The sequence below is a fragment of the Chiroxiphia lanceolata genome, chromosome 16 (assembly GCF_009829145.1).
Source record: "Chiroxiphia lanceolata isolate bChiLan1 chromosome 16, bChiLan1.pri, whole genome shotgun sequence".
Classification (NCBI taxonomy): Eukaryota; Metazoa; Chordata; class Aves; order Passeriformes; family Pipridae; genus Chiroxiphia; species Chiroxiphia lanceolata.
The window spans coordinates 7,661,565-7,683,061 of NC_045652.1; the positions used below are offsets into that span (position 1 = coordinate 7,661,565).

Genomic DNA, 21,497 nt, shown 5'->3' on the forward strand with positions numbered 1-21,497 from the left:
CTGAAGGAAAGATTTGTTAAAATACTTTTTTAGAGAAAAGATTGTTTAAAGTTGAGGTGGGGAAGAAGGGAACTCTGGAAGAAAGAGCATCAGTTGATTGTTCTTACTTCAGTGGCATAGACATGCCCTCTGCAGAGGGCTGTGCAGGATCTGAGGTTTGCCAGTCTCGGTTTTTCTCAGTGAGACCCAAGTTATTGTCTGTATTTGTCACTTATCCCTCCTTACCAGCATTTGTTGTTGCATCTTTTTCTTCTCTGCTTGCAGCTGCTGGCTGCGCTCCTCCTCTTCCTCAATTCTGGCTTCCATCTCATGCAGAATCTCTTCCAGCTCTTGTTTCTTAGCAGCTAAACGGACTCTCATCTCTTCAGCCTCAGCATACAGTTCAGTTTCTGCCTGAAGCTGCTCCTGAAGGAGGTTCTTCTCTTCAACAAGCTATGCAGATAAAATAGGAAGTTAAGGCTTGGACTGTGAATTGCCCTACAGTGTTGTTTTACTGGGCAGTCCTGGGGTACAGGCAGGCAGCTCTACCACACGTTCTCGTGTGGATGTTGGGCCTTTATGAAGAAACTGGGAGTTTGTCTGTACTGAACTTTTGTTCTGGACCATCACTGTGAATACAATCATGAGTACAAGGGAAAGAAACACCTTCATTATAATATATTATAGCTTCTGAAAATGGTAAAAGAATGGCTGGTGTTTCCCAGAGGCTCAGAGCTGTAAATTACCTGTGAGTGTTTCTGTTCCAGCTCCTTCAATTCGCTCTCTGCTTTTTGCTGTCTTTCCTTAGTTTTCTGTAGTTCTTCATCCTTGGCCTGCATTTCTTCCTCTTGGCGGGTGACTTGCAGCAGTGGTTTCACCTGCAAATAGAAAGGTTTTTTTAAGGATGTTTCCTGTCAGTATTGATGTTGCTGAGCACGGTACTTAAAGGTGCTGGGCTGACTGGCAGTAGTGGTGGTGCTGTCATTGCTCAAGACTGGACAAATACTGTCCAGCCATGCTTGATGTGAACGTCTTTAAAGCAGTGAGCCTCAGCAGTGCTGCTCTTGGCCATCTCTGTGGTAATTCTTGGAGCCTTGTGAGCACCTGTGCCTTCGACAGTGTCACTTTTGGAATGGCTCCAGGCCTGTTTTCATCCATTGATAATGTACAAAAGATACCTCTGCATAGAAAGGCAATGTGCCCATGCAGGTGTGTGTTACTGCCTATTTCTGGTTGCAGAGATAGTTATCAATGTTTTCCTGGAATCAATGGAGGTAGGAGCAGTTTTCTGAATCCAAACTAAAGGCCGTTCTTGAAAAACCTGAGCCTTTTCAATAGGAAAATAGACTTAATTTGTGTGAGTGAGAGGAGGATGTTTAGTGTCACAGTTAGGGAATTCCTGAGCTACTGTGTTCCCCACAGCTATATCACTCTGCATGTTCAGAAAATTCAGTTTTACTCTGTGTTCTAATTATCCACTCACTTTAGTGAACAGTGACTCACTTTAGTGAACAGTCTCCACCACTGCCAGTTCCTCAGCTTCAGGTAAGCAGCACAATTTCTTTGGATAACCTTCATTGCAGTCAGCTGTTGCTGTCTCTTGGCAAATGCCCTGTGATTAAAAGCATAAAGCAAATTGGTTCAGTCTGAGAATACAAATTGTCTGCAAGATATACACGTTAAACCAATAAACTCTGGCATGAGAGTCTGCTGAGTAGCCACGTGGTTTGAGAAGTCTGGCACAAGTTCTTCTGTTGCTTAAACAGTGCCTGTACTTTCCTGAGGAAAGTGATAACTGGTTAACTGCCTGGTGTTTTCTTTAGTCTTCTGGTTTTGGCTGTTTGCACTCCCTAGGTAGGCACAGATGATGAAGTGTACATCTAGTTCTGCATGTGAGTCCTTCATTGGACACAAGTTGAATTCTAATGCAATACAAATAATAAATCATGTCTTAATATCTTCAGTTTGTTATATGGAGAACTAAAGGCCCCTGTAGATACTCTGCTGCAGAAGACATTCTTTTTGTTAGTACATATTCTTACTTTCTTGCCAGGTAGCCTCGGGACATAGCTTGGAAGGCAATAATGACATCTGTGATCTTCAGGTCTCTCTCTTCTTCCAGGTGAGCCAGAACACCAGTTCTGAAGAAGATTTTACTCTGTCCAATTCTGTACAAGTTGGGATCAAGTTCCAGTGCTTTGATCTGGGGGAAAACAGGGGTATTTGTTAACTCCAGTGCTGAGGTTTAGGGTATTAAAAATCACTTCTTATTTCTGTTCAGTCTCAATGCTTTTACATAGGAAGTATAGACCTGATTATTGATAGGATCGAAAATGCTTTCCTCACCATGAGTATGCAAGCCTGCTTCCCATCCATGAATCCTTTAGGAATAGCACTTGCAGCGAGAATCTCATATCTGCCAAAAGATGTTTATGTTAGGGAGGCTGAAACACGTTAGTTGGTTTGCATGTATTAAACCACCATTAAACCCAGAGTTAGGACTGAGGGATTCCTACCGCTGACGGAACTCCTGGAAGACGATCCTGTTGGGGAATCCCTGCCGGCAGATACGGATACCTTCCAAGACACCATTGCAGCGCAACTGCTCCAGCACTAAATGGGCATCGAGTTTGCCAGACTGGAAAGGGAACAGAAGGTATTTTTAGCACAGTAGAGATTTACAGAAATGTTACCATCCACGTAACTGTGTTTGAAGATATTCAAACAGCTCTGTCACGTGCAGTGAGAGCTCAGCAGGAATAATGTGAAGATTGAGCATTTGAAATTTACCCTTTTTTCATGATTTGGAATGATGCAGCGGACAAAGTTGGGGTTGGTATTCCTTAAGGTGGTCATCAGTTTGGTCAGCTGCTCCTTGTAGAGTTGTCCAACAGTACGGAACATGCCCTTCTTGGTTTTTGAAGCACTAGGGAGTGATGAGCTTTCACTCATCTTGGCCATTTGGTCCAGCCCGACTATACGGTCCACTGAAATGGAAAAGAAAGTGTGAGTGGAACTGCTTATATAAACTGTCCCTGCCTCACATTACACCTGTCACTGGCATTGTTAAACTACAACTTGCCAAAGAGGACCACTCTGTTTTTCATGCAGTAGAAGCATTCTGACAAAAGTACTAAAAGACCTTCTGGGTAAATAGTCTACTGCTGTCAAACATGAAAATGAGGATCTTTGTTAACTAGTGACACAATGAAGCAATTGAATATCCAGGATATATTTGATTTTGTTTGCTCTAAAACAGACAATCCTAATGCAAAATATCCAGTTGGTAGGTTGGTGTCAGAACCAGGAACAACATCAGCTCTTGATTCCCATCTGTCATCCAGTGATTCTCAAAGTCTAGCTAATCATCTCCCTCACTTATTTGATAACTCAGAACCACCTTAGTGGTGTTTGAATGCATGTTTATATCCATGAATTAAATATTTATACTGTACTATATGTGTTACAGATCCATGTAAACTTTTTAAAGACAAAGTGTTTTACAAGCATTCAGACTTCCTCAACTAAAGTCAAGCAGATTATACATCATGGGAGAGAACTGGGCAGAGAACTCAACAATAACCTGTATTAAATGAGGTCTACAATATCACATATTCAGGAACATTTATTATTATTCTGTTGTTGAATTATATTAAGTAAGGAATTTTTTTCATAGTGCTTAAAACTATCTGATGAAGTGTTCCATAAATATATCTTTAGAACATGTTATTCTCATTTCTTAGTTCAGTCTCTTTTATGGTTATCATGTTTATAATTGTGCCAGCAAGGGGTGGCTGTCAAAAAGTTCTGGTAGGAGTTTCTCCCTTTGAACCACATCACTGATTTAGAGTTGTGATTCATACCATCTTTCCAAAGGTCTGCTACAAATTTGTCTGAAGACTGGTTCAGCAGAGAGGTCACATTGTCGTTTAGTGGATCCATGTTCTTTGTTAGCCAGGCAGTTGCATTGTAGGTAACCTGCAGGGAACAGTTCTACGTCAAAAATCTGCTCTTGATAAAGAAATCTGCAGTGCCCAAGAACACAGGGCACTGTATTAACACAACATCATACAAATAACAATAATGTGAAATGCTTTCTAGGGTTGAGAGCTGAGTTGAGTATTTATTCTCACATATACTAGCATTTTTAAAATGTCTGCTTGCTAGAAAAGAATCCAGATTACTTGAATTTTCAATAACCTCAGTGCTGGTTATTTTTTTTTCCTTGTGAGCTTAGCACAACCATGACTGCTTTGCAAATCTTACTTCATATTTTATATAATTAAACCATTTAATATACGCATTTCATGATTAAACCCACCCCTTATCCATGCAGTGTTTCTCTTTTACCATTTGGGTATCAAAGAATCCAAATTCCCCAAGGCAGAAAAGCTCAATCTGTCCAGTACCTTTCCTGCATAGTGCATTATACAGAATTCAGTTTTATCCTTGAGTTGCTTGGGCTTCTGGAATTTGGGATGGTTGCCTTGTTCTGCCATTAGCTTCTCCACAAAGGATGTGTCAGTAGCTTTGGGGAACCAACACTCTTCATCCAGCAGAGCCAGGACACCTGGAGGGTTGGTCTGCAATGGGAGTGATATCAGATCAGTATCTGACAAAGACAGAGCACCACCTTCTTCCCCCTTAGGTTACAAATCATACCAGGCAATAAAGGATCTGAAACACCTTAAAGACCTCTCTTATTGTACTGACATAACCAGCCCTGATGCAACCTGTGCAGTATCCCACCTATAGAGAGATTATCTTACAGGTCTTTCAATCAGCTCAATGCAAGGTTGCAGGTCAAGGCCAAAGTCAATGAAATTCCATTCAATGCCTTCTCGCTGGTATTCCTCTTGCTCCAGTATAAACATTGTGTGGTTGAAAAGCTGCTGAAGTTTCTCATTAGTGTAGTTGATGCACAGCTGCTCAAAGGAATTGATCTGTGAAGGGGAAAAAAGTGAATTTCTAATGTTAGAAAGAGACCTTCAAGAGCAAACTTAAATGGCAAGATGATAGTTGCTATTTTCTATTTATTTTTTGCATATTAGACTAATTCAAATATAAAGATCTATATTTTTCCAATATAATGTCTTGGAAATTTACAGTAAGTTCTCAAGTGGTAAATCTTTGTACTGGGACCTGTAAACTGTAAAAAGCAGGCCCTGGCTTTAAACTGAGCCCTGTAGGAACATTCTACCAGATCCCAGAGCTTCCTGCCCACAGAAAAGGCAAGGTGTAGCCAGGTGTAGCAGACCTGTGGGTTGTGCTGGCCATGGGCTGCCAGCCTGAAAGAACCAAATGGGTTTTGTGGCTCTGAACTTAGATGTTTGTTACCTCATATCCAAACCACTGCATGATAATATGGAGTTTAGTCAGCTTGTGCCCCACAGTACATACCTCAAAAATCTCAAATCCAGCAATATCAAGGATCCCCAAGAAGGAAGCACCTTGTCTTTTTGTTTTGTCCAGAGCTTTGTTCACACGAGCGAGGATCCAACGGAAGAGACGCTCAAATTTTGCCTTTGCCAAAGCCTCTATGGCAAAGTCCGCCTGGAGAAAGTAGGTGGAAATTGGAAGTCAAAGGAGAAACCCACTTAACTGCTAGTTTTTATAGAGATAATGAGACAGAAAACCCACATTTCCCTTTTGATAAGATGCAAGAAAAAAGGAGAATAGCTTCAGGAGAGCTGAGCAGACTGCACAGGTACCTGCTCTTTGGTCTGAGCTTTCTGGACAACATCTCGTCCTACTTTGATCCTTGGGGTTAGAATAGATCTTGTGAAATCTGTCACATTAATCCCCATCAGGTGACACACTTTTTGTGCAGCTAGAATAAAAGAGTGAGACTTTATTTCAGATGGTATTTTCTCTTAGCAGGTCAGTAAGTGTGAATATGAGTAGCTCAGCAAGTATGTGAAGTTATTTATCTTCCTTAACAGCTCCTCTGTTGTACATACAAGAGATGACACTTGCCATAAAAGTATCATTTGTGATCCAAGCAACAAATTCACTGTTCATCAATTTATGGATTCAAGATTACTAGAAATGGTAGTGATAATTGAGCTGTTTTTAAGTATGGTACATGTTTAAAAGTCTACATAGCTACATAGGTAATAGCAATTAAATAAAAAAATACTGATAAAGAGTGCTTTTTAAGTTGCTATTTTATTAATTTCTTAATGGTAACTCAGTTTTAAAGTGGTAAATCATACCAGTATTGTCTGGCATAGAAGCTTGATCAGTGTTTCTCTCCTTCTTGAAGACAATGTTACCCAGTTGTAGGACAGATGAAACAACCCTCAGTATTGCTGTAAGAGAACCAGATCATGTAAGGGAAGAACAGAATGGCCACATTTGGAAAGCTCAGTTCTCTGCAGTAGCACAGATTCATTCTACTGCCTGTGGTAGTCTGTACCTCTCGGGAAAGAGTTAGGCTTGCTTTAAAGGGCTGTGCCATAAACTGCAGGAGTCTGAGAGCTGGCTGAGCACCAATTTCAGCAATCTGTGCAGTGGAGTAAATGGGCCAGTCTGGGAACACCAGCACCTCCAAGCTAAGTTATGCTGGCTCCCCTGACAGACCCCCACATCTGAGGAATTAATCTCCCACTCATAGTGGCTTGTAGCATTTTCCCTGCTCAGTCACTCAAGAATACCTCTGTCTTAAAAATAAAAAAATATCTGAATTACCAGCAGCTTCAAAAATGTGTGGCACTTCTGAAGGTGCAGGGACATGTGGATATTTAGCTGTGCGGCTGAAATCAGATGCATACATATCTTTGAAGGGTTAGTGTCAAAGTACAGGAAAGTAATTGATTAATGTTTGAGTACTAAAATATACACAAATTTGATGTCACCTAACTTCAGGCAGTAAAACCTACTGATGTGTTACAGAGGAGATTGCATAAATCTAGGGAGTTGTATTTCCTTATTTGATAAATTGACACAGATTTTGCTCAGCATCCCTCAGTCCCTGGTGCAGCTGTGGGACGTGAGGGAGCTCTGCCAGCGGCCTCAGCTGCTCCAAAGCTCAAGTGATGGGATGACGCTGGTTTTGCCACCAGGTGTCACCTGGGGCATGGCAATTTGGATCCAAGGGCACTGAACACTGGCATGCACCAGCTGAAGCCCCACACGCTCCCAGCAACAGTGTGAGGTAAAAGTTACGCAGATGGATGTCTCTGAAAAACTGTTTTCCAGATAGTTTAGTTGTTGTTTTGTTCTCTGTGTTTTTATTTCTCTTTTCTCTGGATCAGTGAATACATATGAGCTATTTGAGCCTGTTCCATTTCTTTCAAAAATAAATCAGATTATTTTGCAACTTTTTCACGCTAGTTGTTGGAAAGTTCTGAAAAAATTGCTTTAAATGGTCATTACTGTTGGTAGAGCTGGCTTGAATTCAGTAGTCTTTTTCGGGTGTGTAGAGAGTTCTTCTAGTGAGAAATCTTCCCTTTCATAGACACCAATTACTTTTCAAAACACCATGTGTTACAGTACTTTTCTATGCTGACCCTGCATCAATGCTGTGGAATTCAGATGGGTCAGGAGTACATGTCATGTTCCTTCTACAAGCAGGTGTTTTGGAATTTATGAGACTTATAAGAAAAAGCCTTGCAATTCTTCATTCAGATGGACAGAAACATGGACATAAAATCTAAATAATCTTAATTTTTTTATGTGAATGTAGCATCTTCATATGTATATTTTGCAAAGTGATTATTCTGAACAGAATTAACCTTTGCATTTGAATCCCTATATTTTGTGACGTGTACCTTGAATACAGTGTTGCTAACAATTCTCACCTGTCTGTTCTTCATCAGTAAAGCCCATGATTTTCATGGCTTCCAAGGTCTCCTGGAACATCTCATCATCTTGTTGAGAAGGAATAGGCACATAGCCACCAGATAGAAAGGTATAATTGTTGAAGCCTTCCAGCAACAGATCATCTAAAAAGAGGAAAAAAAGCTTTATTTAAGTGCATCTACTTAATGCTCTTGGTTCATGAATTCTCCTTAAGAGCAGCAGAAAAAAACCCAACATTTTCACCAAAGGAAGACTGCTTGTATGAGGAGTTTAGGGTTTTGTAGTGCACAAAAATTTTCAAAGTAACTCTTTATATAGCAAGCTTAATGGTGTTAACTTTTCCAGTTTTCATTAGACTGGGGAATGTCTCTGCATCTTGGTGTAATTTTGTAACCTATGGACTCAAAGCTGAGCCATTCTTCCCAAAATTCTTTTATTTAGAGCCATATATAACTACTCAGAATTTCTTTTGTGTAAAACAATGAATAACTCCTCCCGACTTGTCTCCGTGATATTATTCAGGATGGGATCTGAATGAGTGTACATCTCCTGTAAACTGCAAACAACCTGCCTCAAACAGGGGGATATCAATTGGTGCTTTCTTATAATTCACTTGAGAGAATTATTTTCTATAGCTAGAGGGTTGTTTATATATAGAAAGGATTGAGTGACATACAATTAAAGAAATGAAGATAAATACTTAGGTGAGCCATTGCTCAGACTGTTCAATGAGACGAGAGAATCATTAGTAGGTAACTTACTTCTCATTTGTTCAGAAGCTCCAGCAATCAAATAGTAAAAGATGTGAAATGTTCGTTCATCTTTAGCCTGACGAATAGCACGGGATTTTTCAAGCAAATCTGTTTGTCAAGTGTGTTAAAAAAAAAAATCAATGACATATTTCAGTCCTTCCTTGAATGTGCCATCAGTCTCAGAACCATCAATAGCATTGCTGAAATATTTGCCACGAGCTTGTCTAACAAGAACATGTGTCCAATTCTGTGGCAGGAGCTCTGGTGTTGGTATTATCCTTTCCACAATAAGCAGCTCCATTTCCTACCTCTTATTGCATGGTAAATGCTGGTGATCATGGTAATAAGCACAACAGACATAAATGCTTCTAAAATCAGAGATATAAAAATAATAGTCACAATATAATTCACACTACTTTGAAAATAAAGTACCAATAAGATTATTTCAACATAAGGGGAGGCTGCTAGGAAAAAAGATCTTGTGGCCAGTATTGTAAGTACAAAAGGTATGTTATTTTTGTTAAAATGACCCTTCAGTCCTCCAGACATGAACTAGAAGGCTGTCATACTTGGTATCATATATACTTCTCCCTTAATAGGTTATTCTCAATGCTTTTTCTTGGAATGCCTATATTCCAGTACAGCACATCTGACCTTTGCTATTGCTAAACAGCAGGGCACATGCTGCCAGAGACTTGGTCGTTCAATCTGCGAGGCTCAGGAGCCTTCCCTTAGAGAAGCCAGGGTGCACATGGCTGAGGGTGAGACCCTACTGAGCAGCTGGACTTCATCCCGACATGCCGTGAGGGATGGGGCAAAGTGCCAAACCTGGACTTGAAATCAGGGATGCACTCTCAATCTCGAGTTCTGGGGTAAACTGTAAGTGATAATACCAAGCATTCAGAGCTTTTTCAGGGTACCTCTCACAGCACTAATAAGAAACAGGGAGTTTTAAAACATTTTATGCATCTGGAATGGTAGGCCTCAGGGACCTGGAGTGACCTGCGCAGGATCGCGCTGGTATGAAACAAAACAGCTGCACAGCTCCCAAGGTCACATGCAGCCTTAACCACAGAACGGTCTTTTCCCATTTTCCTTTTATCAGGACTCTGCTTTTAAAGTCCTCTGCCATTGCCTTAGGTATGGTGCCTCCACTTTTTGAAGCTGTTTACAGCCAGTAGCCCACTTTCTTGTAGCTGGGAAAACAGACCTGAAAATGGAAACGTGAGAGCAAGACAAACTGAGGAGCTGATACCAGCACAAATGGAGCCACTTCCCTCCATCTTTGTTTATACCAGGCTCTGCAATATTTGCCTTTCTTAGACATGCAGTGGAGCTTGTTTATCTTACTTCCTCTGCTCACCCTAGTTAAGCCTCCAGGGCAGCTCACTGAAAAGGATACAAGTCTCTATGTTTGCTCCGACAATGTAGCCCGTCACATCGAAGTTGATGCGGATGAATTTGCCCTGTGAACGAAAGGAAGATCTAGATTGGGCTGTTCTTTCAGGTTATGCCAGGTTTTCCAGTATTGGTATTAAATCTGCTTCATAAGATATGTACATCTCCCTCCTAAGAATAACATGCTTGATTCCCTCCTGCTGGGACGACCCCTGGAAAAGCCTTCCTTTCAAGGAAGTGAACTTCTCTGATAATCCCCCTGCACAAATTCCCCCCACATTTCATTCAGACACATAGAGGGAAAGGAGTTCTCCCTACTGGCTTTGGAAGCTGGGATATGACAGCATCTATTTTCTACTTTGATTTCCACAAGGTCAATGAGGGAATAGCATTGGAACTGTGCAACTCCCTCTGCTAAGGTTGATCTGCATGGATCTCTGAACCTTGCAGGGAGAGAGCAGAGGCAGGAGACGAGGATCTGCTGGGCAAACAGTTGTCTGCCAGCATTCCCAGAAAGAAGTGTTGTCAGAGGGACAACCCTCAGCTCGCAACATTGTAACTCAAATCCGTATAACTGTTTTTATTTTTTCTCCAGTTGTTTTTCATTTAATATATTAACCATCGGAGTGTATGTATACCTTATGAGGTATACACTTGACAGTGGTGCAAAGAGAAAGAAAGTACAGATTTCGTTTGCAAATATTCTGAAGGTGGATATATGCTGGAGCAGGAATGGACTCTGGAAGGTCACACAGAGAGAGTGAGAGGACAATGGTATTGTCAAATTTGAGCTTGTTCTTTAATATTCTGTCACACCAAATTCCTGTTTCAGAGGAGAATTCCACACGGTTTTTAAGGGATTAGTTTTAAGAGCCTCTTTAATGAGAAGCACTGATGGGGGCCACTGTCTATACACTGGGTTTCAAAATGTGTTGTACCTCCCCCCCACACATGGATTAACTGGATTTCTCCTACTTACGAATCTGGAGGAGTTGTCATTCTTCACAGTTTTGGCATTTCCAAAAGCTTCAAGAATAGGGTTTGCCTGTAGAAGCTGTTTTTCCAGCTCACCCTAAAATTCATTCAGAAGCAGTTAACACTAAAATTCATAATTACTTTGTTTAAACCAACACATGTACACTGGAGTAACATGTGAAATCTAAGTCTCTAATTTTTTTTGCTGAATACTGCATTTCATGTGGATTTGTTTTCATTCTCTGTTAATCTTCGTGTTTATATATTTGTATAACTGACTGCTGCCCTGTAAACATGACCCTTTTCCAGCCCTGTTGCCTGTGACAGATCAAACTCTATTAATCTGTTTAGCATCATGACTGGCCTTTGTTAAAAAGAGGGGTCATTCAATGTCAATTATTTTTTCCGGTTTAATATCATTTTTAAAAGGGATATTCTTACAGGAACCTCTAGCATGTCTTTTCCAAGTTAGTTTATTGAGATCCTTTGCTAGCAAATGACAATGTAATTAGAATAACTTGCTGAGAATCATTTTAATGTAATGCAGCACAAAGCTACAAAGCAGATTTCATCAAGTCTATTAATAATGAGTCATGCAAGGCTACTTAGGTTAAATATGGAATTGCATTGATTTATTTCAAACCAGGATAATGAATTCTCATGCAAACACACAAACCTAATATTATATTGTTAATTGTGATTGGTATTTTCTAAGGTAACAAATCATGCAATGAAACAAGCACTCATTTAATTCCATTTACTTATCTAATCTATTTCTAAGCAAATCAATGAAGTTTAAAAAACCCTTTGTATATGTATCCATCTTTTCTGAACTTTTCATTCAGCTCTGTCCTCTGACACCACTTACTTTCACATATGCTTCTTGTCATCCTGTTCTTTGAGTACTACTCTGTAGTAACATGCATTATTTCAAATAACTCACTCTAAAAAGGAAAAAGCCCTTCATAGATAATATGGTATATTTCAAATAATTTTAATTAGAAAATAAGGCAATATTTTGATTGAATCTAGGAAGTAGTTTGGAAAATGAAAGTGCTTTCCAATTAGTGTGCAAAACTGGTAACCATTTTCTAAATGTCGCTCCTGAATGTCTCCTGAAGTCTGTGGCAATGATGAGAGCTACCTCAAAAATATAATTAAAAACCTTACTACCCAAGAGTTGGAGATAGGGGGAGGGAAGATTTCCAAAACGAGCTAATACAGGAATCCTAGAATAAGTAGTGAATCCCTAGAAGTCCCTGAAGATTCTCTGCACTGAACAACTCTGTCCAGTTACACTCCGTAGGTTTAAAAAAACTCCAGTATAAGGGAAGGGTGTTGCTGAAATCAGATGGTCACAGCTAAAATAGAGCCTTCTCTGTCAAACTGAGACAGATACCACCTGCTTCTAGTGAGAACTGAACCATGTCATAAACTTGGGGTATAAAACCATGACTCCCAAGGAGCAGCATCATGTGCAGCTCCAAGTCCACCCAGCTCCACAGAGGTGCCTATGCCAACCATGAATGATTTGTTTTGCAGAGAGATTGTCAAAGGAAGGACTAAATTAACTTCAGGGCACACAACACATTGCCCTTTGTCATAGCTGGAGTCTGAGAGGCAGCAGTCGGGGTGGGGGGAAAAAGAACCTGAAAAAAAAAATCCCACTTGTCTGGCACAGAAACACAAAGAATATGCCAGCAAACCTGCCTGTATTCCCAAAGCATCGGGATGCTGGGATGCTGGGAGGGCACAACACAAGAGAGGAGCTTCCCTGTCAGAAGCTGCTGTAACACACCTGCAGACACGTGCTGCAGTGGGAGTTGCTCTGTTATAACAGCAAGCTAAGAACGTGCTAACTCTTGTGGATGTGACTCAACATGGAAATTGAAAGCAATAACCAGTGGAAAGCATGCAGCCAAACGAATCAAACACCGTGAGGTTTAGGAATTATTTCACAGCAGTCCTAAAAAGTTCAACCTGAAGCACAGAAAGCCTTTGGGTATTTCATTCAGAAATCACGTTACTTAATTTCAGGCTGAAAGGCTCTTCCAGGATTGTGGGAAATTTAGTTCAAACTATCGCAATTGGAACACACACAGAGATAAAGAAGAGAGTGATATTTGAAAGATGACCCTGCCTGTGTCAGACCTCATTCTTTACCATGGAGCCTGACACAGTTAGGGTTGATTTGTGAGAGCATTTGGTGCTATTGTTGCTTTTTGTCATGTCATACAACATATTTCAATGAAATCTCTTAAATTTTTGGGGTGCAACAATAGCATGCAGATCTACACTCCGTGCCTTAAACACACACCAAACAGTCTAAGTTACTCACGTAAGCAAAAGATGGACCTTGCTGTATTGAATAACATGGTATAAAACAAGTGTCAGTATAATTTCCGTTAGACAGACATTTTTATTGTTTTTTTTTTCCTGTATTAAAATAACCGATACACAGTTTCCATGCAAATAAACCAGGAATATGGATACAAACAATCTACTGCAGACATAACAAGAGTACAAATACCATTAACATATAGAGAGCATTTTAGCTGAAGAAAAAAAACCAACAACCTGAAGCAAAGGGATGGGATTTGGATCCAGCCCCAGATTAGTCTTTCAGGACCAGGCAAGGACAAATATTTTTGTGATAAATCCCTAGCTCTCCTCTGAGGCATTTTGCTATTCATTTGATTTTAAGGACTGAGATTGCTGTGTCAGTAGTCCCAATCACTGAATTACTCTTTTTCAGCACGTTATTGAACAAATTAGACTTTCTCTCAGCTCCTATCTGATGGATATTTGCCTTCAGGTCTGTCTCAGGGCAAATTTAATCCTGGGACTCATGTAATTCCCCAGAGGAGTCAGCAGCAACTGCAGTTACATGCCTGTTAGGGATGGCCTGGGTACCACAAGTTAATTTTCTCCCAGCCACTGAGCAGGGACTCAGGAGGAAGAAATAACTTTTTTGCACAAACGTTAAACAAAGAAGAACGATGCCTTTAGTCTTGGACTGTTTCCACTAAATTTAATTACAGATTTCTAGAAAATACTACCCAAAATGACATCTACTCCCTCCCCTTGCCCAAAGCAGAATCCACTGCACATAAAAGCCCAGTTATTTCTGATGGAAGAGCCTGGGCTGCACAGCCTGTGCTCTGGAGTGCTCCGTGTGCCGGCACACAGGCTGGGCAAGGGCAGCTCTGGGACCCAGCACAGGTGTGGTCATGAGGGTTTTACTTCATTTTCCACTGCCCTGCTAATTTCTTATTTTTGACCCAGTCTTGTATTTGGGACACATTGAAGCGTCATTGTGAATTAAGCTTGTTTTATCATAAAAGTGAATTGCTGCTTTTTTTTGCAGAAATCTAAGTAACATTCGAAAGGCTGGAAATTACGTAGGACCTGGAGTCATATTGAGAACAGCAAAGACAACTGAGAGCCTCAACCATGCTAATAATCTCCAGGAAATGGAGAGGTCTAAGCTTGTGTTGTGTTTCAAAGTAAGAAAATGAACTTTAGTCTCTAAGGCAAGACTATCATGAATTTTGAAGGAACAAAGTACTTATAAAAAATTGTGCCTTTCAATTGTGCCTCCTCTGACAGAGGAGTAAAAAGAAAAGTCAAGTTTTATGCTGGGACTCTTTGGTGGTTAGTAAGAAAACTCACAAATCCAATCAAAACTTTGGAAGTTTAAATGCTGGTATAAATTTTTGTGACGCAGTTGGACCACGTCTTAGTTACAGGCTTTCCCAAACTTCTTAGTTGCCAGAGGTCAAGGGTAAAATAAGGACTTGAGCCCTGGCAGACTTCAAGGCCTTCATGCTGGGATATAAATAGGTGCTATGCATATGGAAAGCCATGAATATTTCTGTTCTCCTGAGGTACATTCTGATTTGATGCCTAAGATGGTGTCAAACAAATTTTTCTTTTCCATAAACATAGAGCTGTGACGTAACTGTGTACTCTTATAATGTCAACTGTTTGACAAGCCACAGTCAGTGACTTGCTGTTAACAATGTCACCTCAGCACAGCCCTAAGAGGCCTGAGGAAGAGTTGGATACAAAGAGCTCACTTACAGTGACGCTGGTGTCCTTTTTGCCCTTATGTGATGAAGCAACAACAGCCAGGTACTGAATGACCTTTTTGGTATTTTCTGTCTTGCCAGCACCAGATTCACCTCTGAGGGGAAAGAAAATAACACAAAAGAAGGTAGGTAACTAGTGGACTCCTTCTGCCATGTCGATGTAATTACTGTATAAAAACAGGACTGGAAAACGCCCGACTCAGTTATTGTTTACCCCAGAACACCATCTCTCCAAATCCACCTGACTGCAGCATGCAAAGAATGCATTATCAGAGCTATATCTCTGTCCCAGCAGTATTTGGAGTGGACATTGGGCCATTTTAAGGGAATTCTAAAACATGATGCATTTTTGAACCGCAGTTCATCTTCCTTTGGCAGCATCTGAACGTTTATGAGAAGTGGAACTGGCAGGGAGTCTGCTTATATTTTAAGATCAAAAAAGACAACAGATGTGGTACAGCAGTAAGAAAAAACATCAGCAGTAATACAATGGTTTTCTCTTCTGAAACTCTGGCATTAAAGTAGACTAACATCTTGGATCAGTGGGAAGAATAAGCCAATGATTCTGCCTCATCCTAACACTGTGTCCAGATGTTCCTTGCATTCAGTGGGACCAGGGCTGGAGCTGCCTGAGGTGTCCCTTACTGGGTAGTAAGGGACATCTCGTGGGGAGATGTCTGAGCACCTGAACTGGCATCCCTGCTCTGCTCTGGGCAGCGTCCCTCGGGAAGCAGGAAGGCAATGGTAACTTCTTATCTCCTGGAAGACTTCCAGGGTGAGGTTTATTTACAACTTTTAAGCCCTCTCTTAAAGCAAAAGAGTGGTTTTCAAAGTGCAGATTTACACAGTTGTTTCTCAATAGAACATTTCCAGGCTACTTCTCCTCTCTAAGTGTTACATCATCTTATGTCTTTCAGATACCTCTGGCTCTGATGATTACATGGACAAAATTGTTTTTATACTGTCCTGTCTCAGCAGTCAGAGGGCATTAAACCACGTATGGATGTAACAGACTAGTTCTTTCAACTGTATCAAGCTGGTACTGTGAGCAGAGCAACAAACTGAATGTTAAGTTGGACCTCTTTTTCTTTGGATCTAGGCTAAAATGGATTTTGAAAAAAACAAAGGAACAATACATTAAAAAAATCCCATGGTTATTTGTCACCTCTTTTGAATCTGAAACTGTTTAGCTGGATCCATTGCAGTTCTGCTTCTTTTCCTAATTAGGAAATCAGGAGTTAATTTTCCCTACCAAAGGACCAGTGATAAATGGAAATAAAAATATGGGTAACTACTGGGCAGAACTTTCAAGACAGAATGACATTGATATAAACCTTAGGAAACAAAAAACAATTCCTGCCTGAGGTACAACATGATAAGAAGTGTTTCTTCTGGCTTTTAGAGTTTTAACCAGAAATAATTGTGATTAATAGATTCCTTTTCACAAGACCTGAGTTAATTTGCACAGTTTAGAGGTTGGATTCATTTCTGCCTTGGCTTCAGTGCTAAAACATTTCTGTGTTTTATTGATAAAAATTAAGTGTCCTGGGAACAATTCCAAACCAAGCACACCAGTTTGAAGACATATGCATACAAAGTTTTCAAATAAATCTACCTTACAACTTTGTTTCTTTGGAAAAAAAACAACCAAAACAACTTTCTTCAAACAAACTTTGAACTATTCCATTTTATTAAAGGTTGTTTGTAGTTCATCACTCCATGAATTGCATTTCCTTTCTCCCAGGGCAGCAGTGCCCATCATTTGGCTTTCCCCTGAATCCCTGTGAGTATTGCCATATATGGCATCATTTTACTTGTAATTATCCCATCATACTGTAATGCTTAAGTTACTTAACATTTTGTTCTGTTCTTCGTCCTTAACTCTTTGCTTCTGCACAGGCTAAGGGCTTTCCTGTTTTCTGCAGATAGACTTTGGGGCTTTAACTTCCTTTTGAAGTAGACAATAAAAAGTTCCTCAACATGAAATGGAAATGCTTCAACATGAAATGGAAAACAGACAGAATCTCAACAGCTACAATAAGAAAAAAAATCTCTAAGGTCAATGAGTAGTGAAGAATAATATCTACAGCTGATGAATACATCTGATTTTAACATAGATAATTTTTAAACATCTAGGACAATAGACAGGTCTGACAAACAAGTATCCATTTAACAACATCAGTAGCTCTTATACTCTGAAGGATGCCTCAGAGCTGTATGACAACATCTAGATTTCATCTCAGTGATAAAACACCATGTGTTTGAAAACCAGCTAATGAGGAGGGGTGCCTACGTCAGGTTCAGTCAAGAAGGCTTACCAGGGGAGACCCAGGAGGAGACCATGTGAATTGCTTAGTTCACTTCACAGAATGGAATTCTTGCCAGGCATTGTTTTAGGAACTTGGTACAGGATTTAAAGCACATAAGCTCACATATATAGTGTTCAGCTATAATAGAGTTTTTGTACCACATGAGCTACTGAATCCTCCATGACTCTATTACCTTCACCTTAAATGAAAATCATCTCAGCTAGAATAGGTTTCCAAATTAGGACAAGGTGAGACTAGCAGGTTGGCCCCACTGTTGTGGGTTGAGCCTGTGGTGTAACTAGGGCTCTTGTACATTTGAGAATAACTGGGAAAAATTGGTTTAAAAAGTGGAGATTTTGTTGCTGTTGAAAATCTGAAAGCCTTCTATGTTAATATTATGATATGAGACCTAGCTTAATTCCACTTTTGGAAACATCTAAAAAGTAACAACAGAATTTATTTTCCAGCATTTGTTTCAGTAAGCAATGAACCACAAAAATTGCCCGTTCACACATCTCTTAATCCGGCTGTGCTGGCACTGTGGGAAGCCTCTGTGCCCAGAGCAGCCAACGAGGGGCTCTAAATCCCATTAGGGCTTGGCAGGCTCCGTCCTGCAGTGCGAGATGTGCAGAGATAATGAAAATCTTTGTCCTAGACCAGCTGTACCCCAATAGAGACCCAGTCAGCGCACCGATCCTGCAAGTTTACTTGCAAAACAACTCCCAGAAGGGCCGGAGCGGGTCCAGCACCAAGCTCCGCCCGGGGCCAAAGCTCCCCGAGCTGTCCGTGTGGGAGAGCAGCCAGGAGGAGCAGCGCCGGCCAACCCCGACCTGCGAGATTTACCGAGCTGGGAGAGCAGAGAGTTTTAAGCTATGGGTCGTGATGTTCACCCAACATACAGCAACTATTCTAACCATGTTGGTGAATCGTTTACTGTGTCTGTTTTCAAAATGGGAAAGACACTTCATTCTCTCTATTTTATGTATTGCTGGTGTGAAGCACCTTGTGTTTCCAGCACGCTGGCCAAGTGGAAAAAAAAAAAAAGAAAGGTATTTTCAATGCACATTAGCTGCCAGAAAAGGATCCTGAAATGGATTTTCATGAACAAGAACGCAGAGATTTGCAAAAGAAAGTCCCTTTCTTGAAAGTACTAATATTCCAAAGTTTTACTAGTGGAAAAATAAACTAAAGTACAGAAATAGAAGGAGGAAATGCATATTGTAAATTCATCTTCATAACCATGACATGTTTCATCCTGGGAAGAATGTGATAGTCAATTTTTACTTCATCATTGCAGTGATTTTAAATTTCTTTTTGGTATTGATGCATTTTGGGGCAGATTTTTGATTGATATACTTACATATACTGAAGTCTTGTTATAACAGAGGTTAGAGCTATGCTACCCTTATGGTACCAGACACAGTGTATAATTATTACTTTTTCTTAGGTGATAATCCTTTTCCAGTCAACAGTGGTACTCACAAATAATGGTATGGCTGGTGATCAGTAGCAGTGCTTTTTAAAAACTGTAGTGTAAATATATATTTAGTCATTCAGTAACCACATTTTCTCAGATAACCTAAAACCAGTTCAGTTTGTATTTACAATACTTGACAGATTACAGCATAATTGCATAAACCTGCTATAATAATTAGCATTTACATAGAATCAAATCCTACTTTTGGTCAGGAAGACTGGAAAATGCCTAACTTAAAAACCACAAAATTATGTCAAAAACATCCTTGATGTCATTCAAGCAAATAAAACCAACTAATTAGCAAGAGAGGAAGGGAGAAATGGTCAAAACTGAAGGTCAAGTAGGAGATCCCTGTCCAATACAACAGTTTGAGTGATTTTTCAAAATAGGCAGGAATGACAACACAGTAGGATTTTGTGGAGTTGTGCACAGCAAAGCTTGTTGCAATAAAATCCCTGCCTGACCCATGGTACAGCAACTGAACTCCCCATGCTGGTGCTATCTGAGGACTGGCAGCTCAAAACTCAAGGAGCCAGGACACAGAAAAGCCAGAGAGTTCAAAACAGGGCTGAGTTGGTCCTTCACTGTTGCCCAAAGTGACCAGGCAGAGCCTACGGAGAGGCCCAGCCCACCGAGTGCTGCTGAGCCCTCTCAGCAACACAGCCCTGAACCGGCCCTGGGCAAGCCACAGAGCAGGCAAACATCACAGACCAGCAGGAATGTAGAATATCACACTTTTCTGCAATGACAACTGAATTAGGGAGTTGTGGTGAGTCACCAACAGCTGAAAATGAAAGGCAGTTCAAAATATCCAGGATGCTCCATGTTCCTCAGTTCTCTCTCTCAGCTCCTCAGCTTCCTCTAGGAATCTTTTGAAATCCCTTATGCTCTCTACTCACACGGTTTTACAGCCACACTCCCCAACTGTTCATTGTAAACTCTTAAATCTCTAATTTTAGAAAGTCAGTTTAAAGAAATAACGTGCATTAAAGACTTCCATAACACTGATACCTGTGTTTTTATTTTATGAGCAGGTCTATCTACTGAAGCAGATTTGGGACTGGAGTTCAAGCTTACTAAAGGTGAGGAGAATATATCTGTTCCATCAGAATCTGAATCAAGTCTGAATAAAGAAAGACATTGTAACACTGAGATATACTAAAATAGATTGGTTTACTTACGTGCACAGGATAGATTGGTCTTCTCGATCTGTGAATAAAGAGAAATAATCCATTAATTAGAGAAAATGGCTTTTCTGACAGCAGCACTTATATTTATAAGGATTTACATTGAACAGCCTAGACCTAAAATCTGGCTGACCACGATTAGTCAAAAGTACTGGGTTCACATCTTGTTTAATTTGCCCTTGCATTTAAATAACCATCTCTAATGGAAATATTTTGCACAAAAAATGAACAAAAGGTTAAGAGGTCAAAAAAAATTTTTGTAAATTCCATTAGAGATGAACTGTAATGAGGACAGCAAAACATCAGGCTTTCTATAAGAAGATTATAACAAAATTTCAAACCTGAAACTCAAGCTTTTACTATGCTTATGAATTATGGCTAGCAGCTGACTTGAAACAAAGTCTGGACAGATAAGGCATGAGCAACTAAAATGTTTTAAGCTGGTCATGCAAAGCTTTGAATTTTGAAAGCAGAGAAGTTCAAATACCTGAATAATATACTCTCTATTTCATTTCAGACTGAGGGACAACTTTTATCAGGAGGACAAGTAATTTCTTTGAGATATCCTCCAAAGTATAAGATAAAACAAGATACTTCATAGGTTTTACAAGGTCATTTCAACAAGCACATAAGTATTCTTCATGCTTTTTACTATGAACAGGACCATCAAACACATTTTGGATCAAGATTTATGAAAAGGAGGACCAAAGTCTCCATTTCCACTGTGTGAGGCATGTAGAAGGTTTCTGCACACCAGAGTCCAGTGGGCTGTAATGCTGCAGGAAGGTTTAGGATTACATCCTACCTCCACAACCTGTTCTTGGAGCAATTCTCTCTGCTTATCCTTTTGGAGTTGGAGCTTCTGCCTACCTTCAGAACTTTAACACTGAATTCTCTACCAAAAGGCAGGACTAACATGTTTGCTGTGATCCATTCTGAAGTAGAACAATTTTTTTCACTTGTCAAAAATCAGGACAAGTTTCCCAGAGAGGTGTGGTATCTCCACCCTTGGGGTTGCTTGGAAGTAGACTTGAACAAGGCTCTGAGCAACCAGCACCAGTGCTGAACTTGGCCCTTCTTTGGCTGAGACTGTCACACTCTGCCTTTACAGACTGTAGAAAAATCTTCTGACTTAGAGAAATAAACTTCCAGGCAGGTCAAATACATTTTTGAAAAGTGTGTGTAGCTACAAATCTGAGGCTTGAGACAGATAATTAAGGCTGAAGCCAGTTACTTCTGTATGGTTTGGCATTATCTATCAAATGCAGAGCCAGCATTAGCCCAATGGAGCCTCTGGTCAGAGGTTATAGACATGAACTCTTTCCTCCTTTTGTTCAGTGTGTGGGGTGACTTGCAGGACTACCTGTCTGGTTGCTTCCCCTGTGGCTGACCCTGTATGTCATAAATACCATGAGATAAACCTATTAAGCTTGCAAGCTGCAAGTGCTGCCTGGCCCACAGCCAGCCTTGGAAAAGCTGCAGAGGATTCTGCTCTGGCTTGGATGGATATGAAACAACTGTTTTAC

The 21,497-nt window shown here is 40.3% G+C and overlaps 1 protein-coding gene and 1 long non-coding RNA gene across 4 annotated transcripts in view; one reads left to right on the forward strand and one right to left on the reverse strand.

Moving 5' to 3' along the window:
* Nucleotides 1-21,497, reverse strand: part of MYH11 (myosin heavy chain 11) — a 47,528-nt gene that overhangs the window by 15,387 nt on the left and 10,644 nt on the right. For 2 of the 3 annotated variants that reach the window (XM_032703939.1, XM_032703941.1), the window contains exons 3-22: nt 19,966-19,993; nt 14,991-15,093; nt 13,246-13,266; nt 10,912-11,004; nt 9,937-10,000; nt 8,544-8,642; nt 7,782-7,925; nt 6,195-6,290; nt 5,691-5,809; nt 5,380-5,532; nt 4,749-4,922; nt 4,389-4,562; nt 3,843-3,957; nt 2,770-2,966; nt 2,496-2,617; nt 2,326-2,395; nt 2,022-2,182; nt 1,483-1,591; nt 726-857; nt 226-432 (exon numbers count right to left, since the gene is read on the reverse strand). In XM_032703939.1, coding sequence (XP_032559830.1) covers nt 226-432; nt 726-857; nt 1,483-1,591; nt 2,022-2,182; nt 2,326-2,395; nt 2,496-2,617; nt 2,770-2,966; nt 3,843-3,957; nt 4,389-4,562; nt 4,749-4,922; nt 5,380-5,532; nt 5,691-5,809; nt 6,195-6,290; nt 7,782-7,925; nt 8,544-8,642; nt 9,937-10,000; nt 10,912-11,004; nt 13,246-13,266; nt 14,991-15,093; nt 19,966-19,993 — 2,381 coding nt within the window. The remainder of the gene's footprint in view (nt 1-225; nt 433-725; nt 858-1,482; nt 1,592-2,021; nt 2,183-2,325; nt 2,396-2,495; nt 2,618-2,769; nt 2,967-3,842; nt 3,958-4,388; nt 4,563-4,748; nt 4,923-5,379; nt 5,533-5,690; nt 5,810-6,194; nt 6,291-7,781; nt 7,926-8,543; nt 8,643-9,936; nt 10,001-10,911; nt 11,005-13,245; nt 13,267-14,990; nt 15,094-19,965; nt 19,994-21,497) is intronic. The other variant, XM_032703940.1, reaches the window with a different exon arrangement.
* LOC116794829 lies at nt 14,323-16,288 on the forward strand. The gene is made up of 3 exons (XR_004359889.1): nt 14,323-14,413; nt 15,916-16,065; nt 16,226-16,288. It is a non-coding gene; the product is annotated as an uncharacterized LOC116794829 (long non-coding RNA).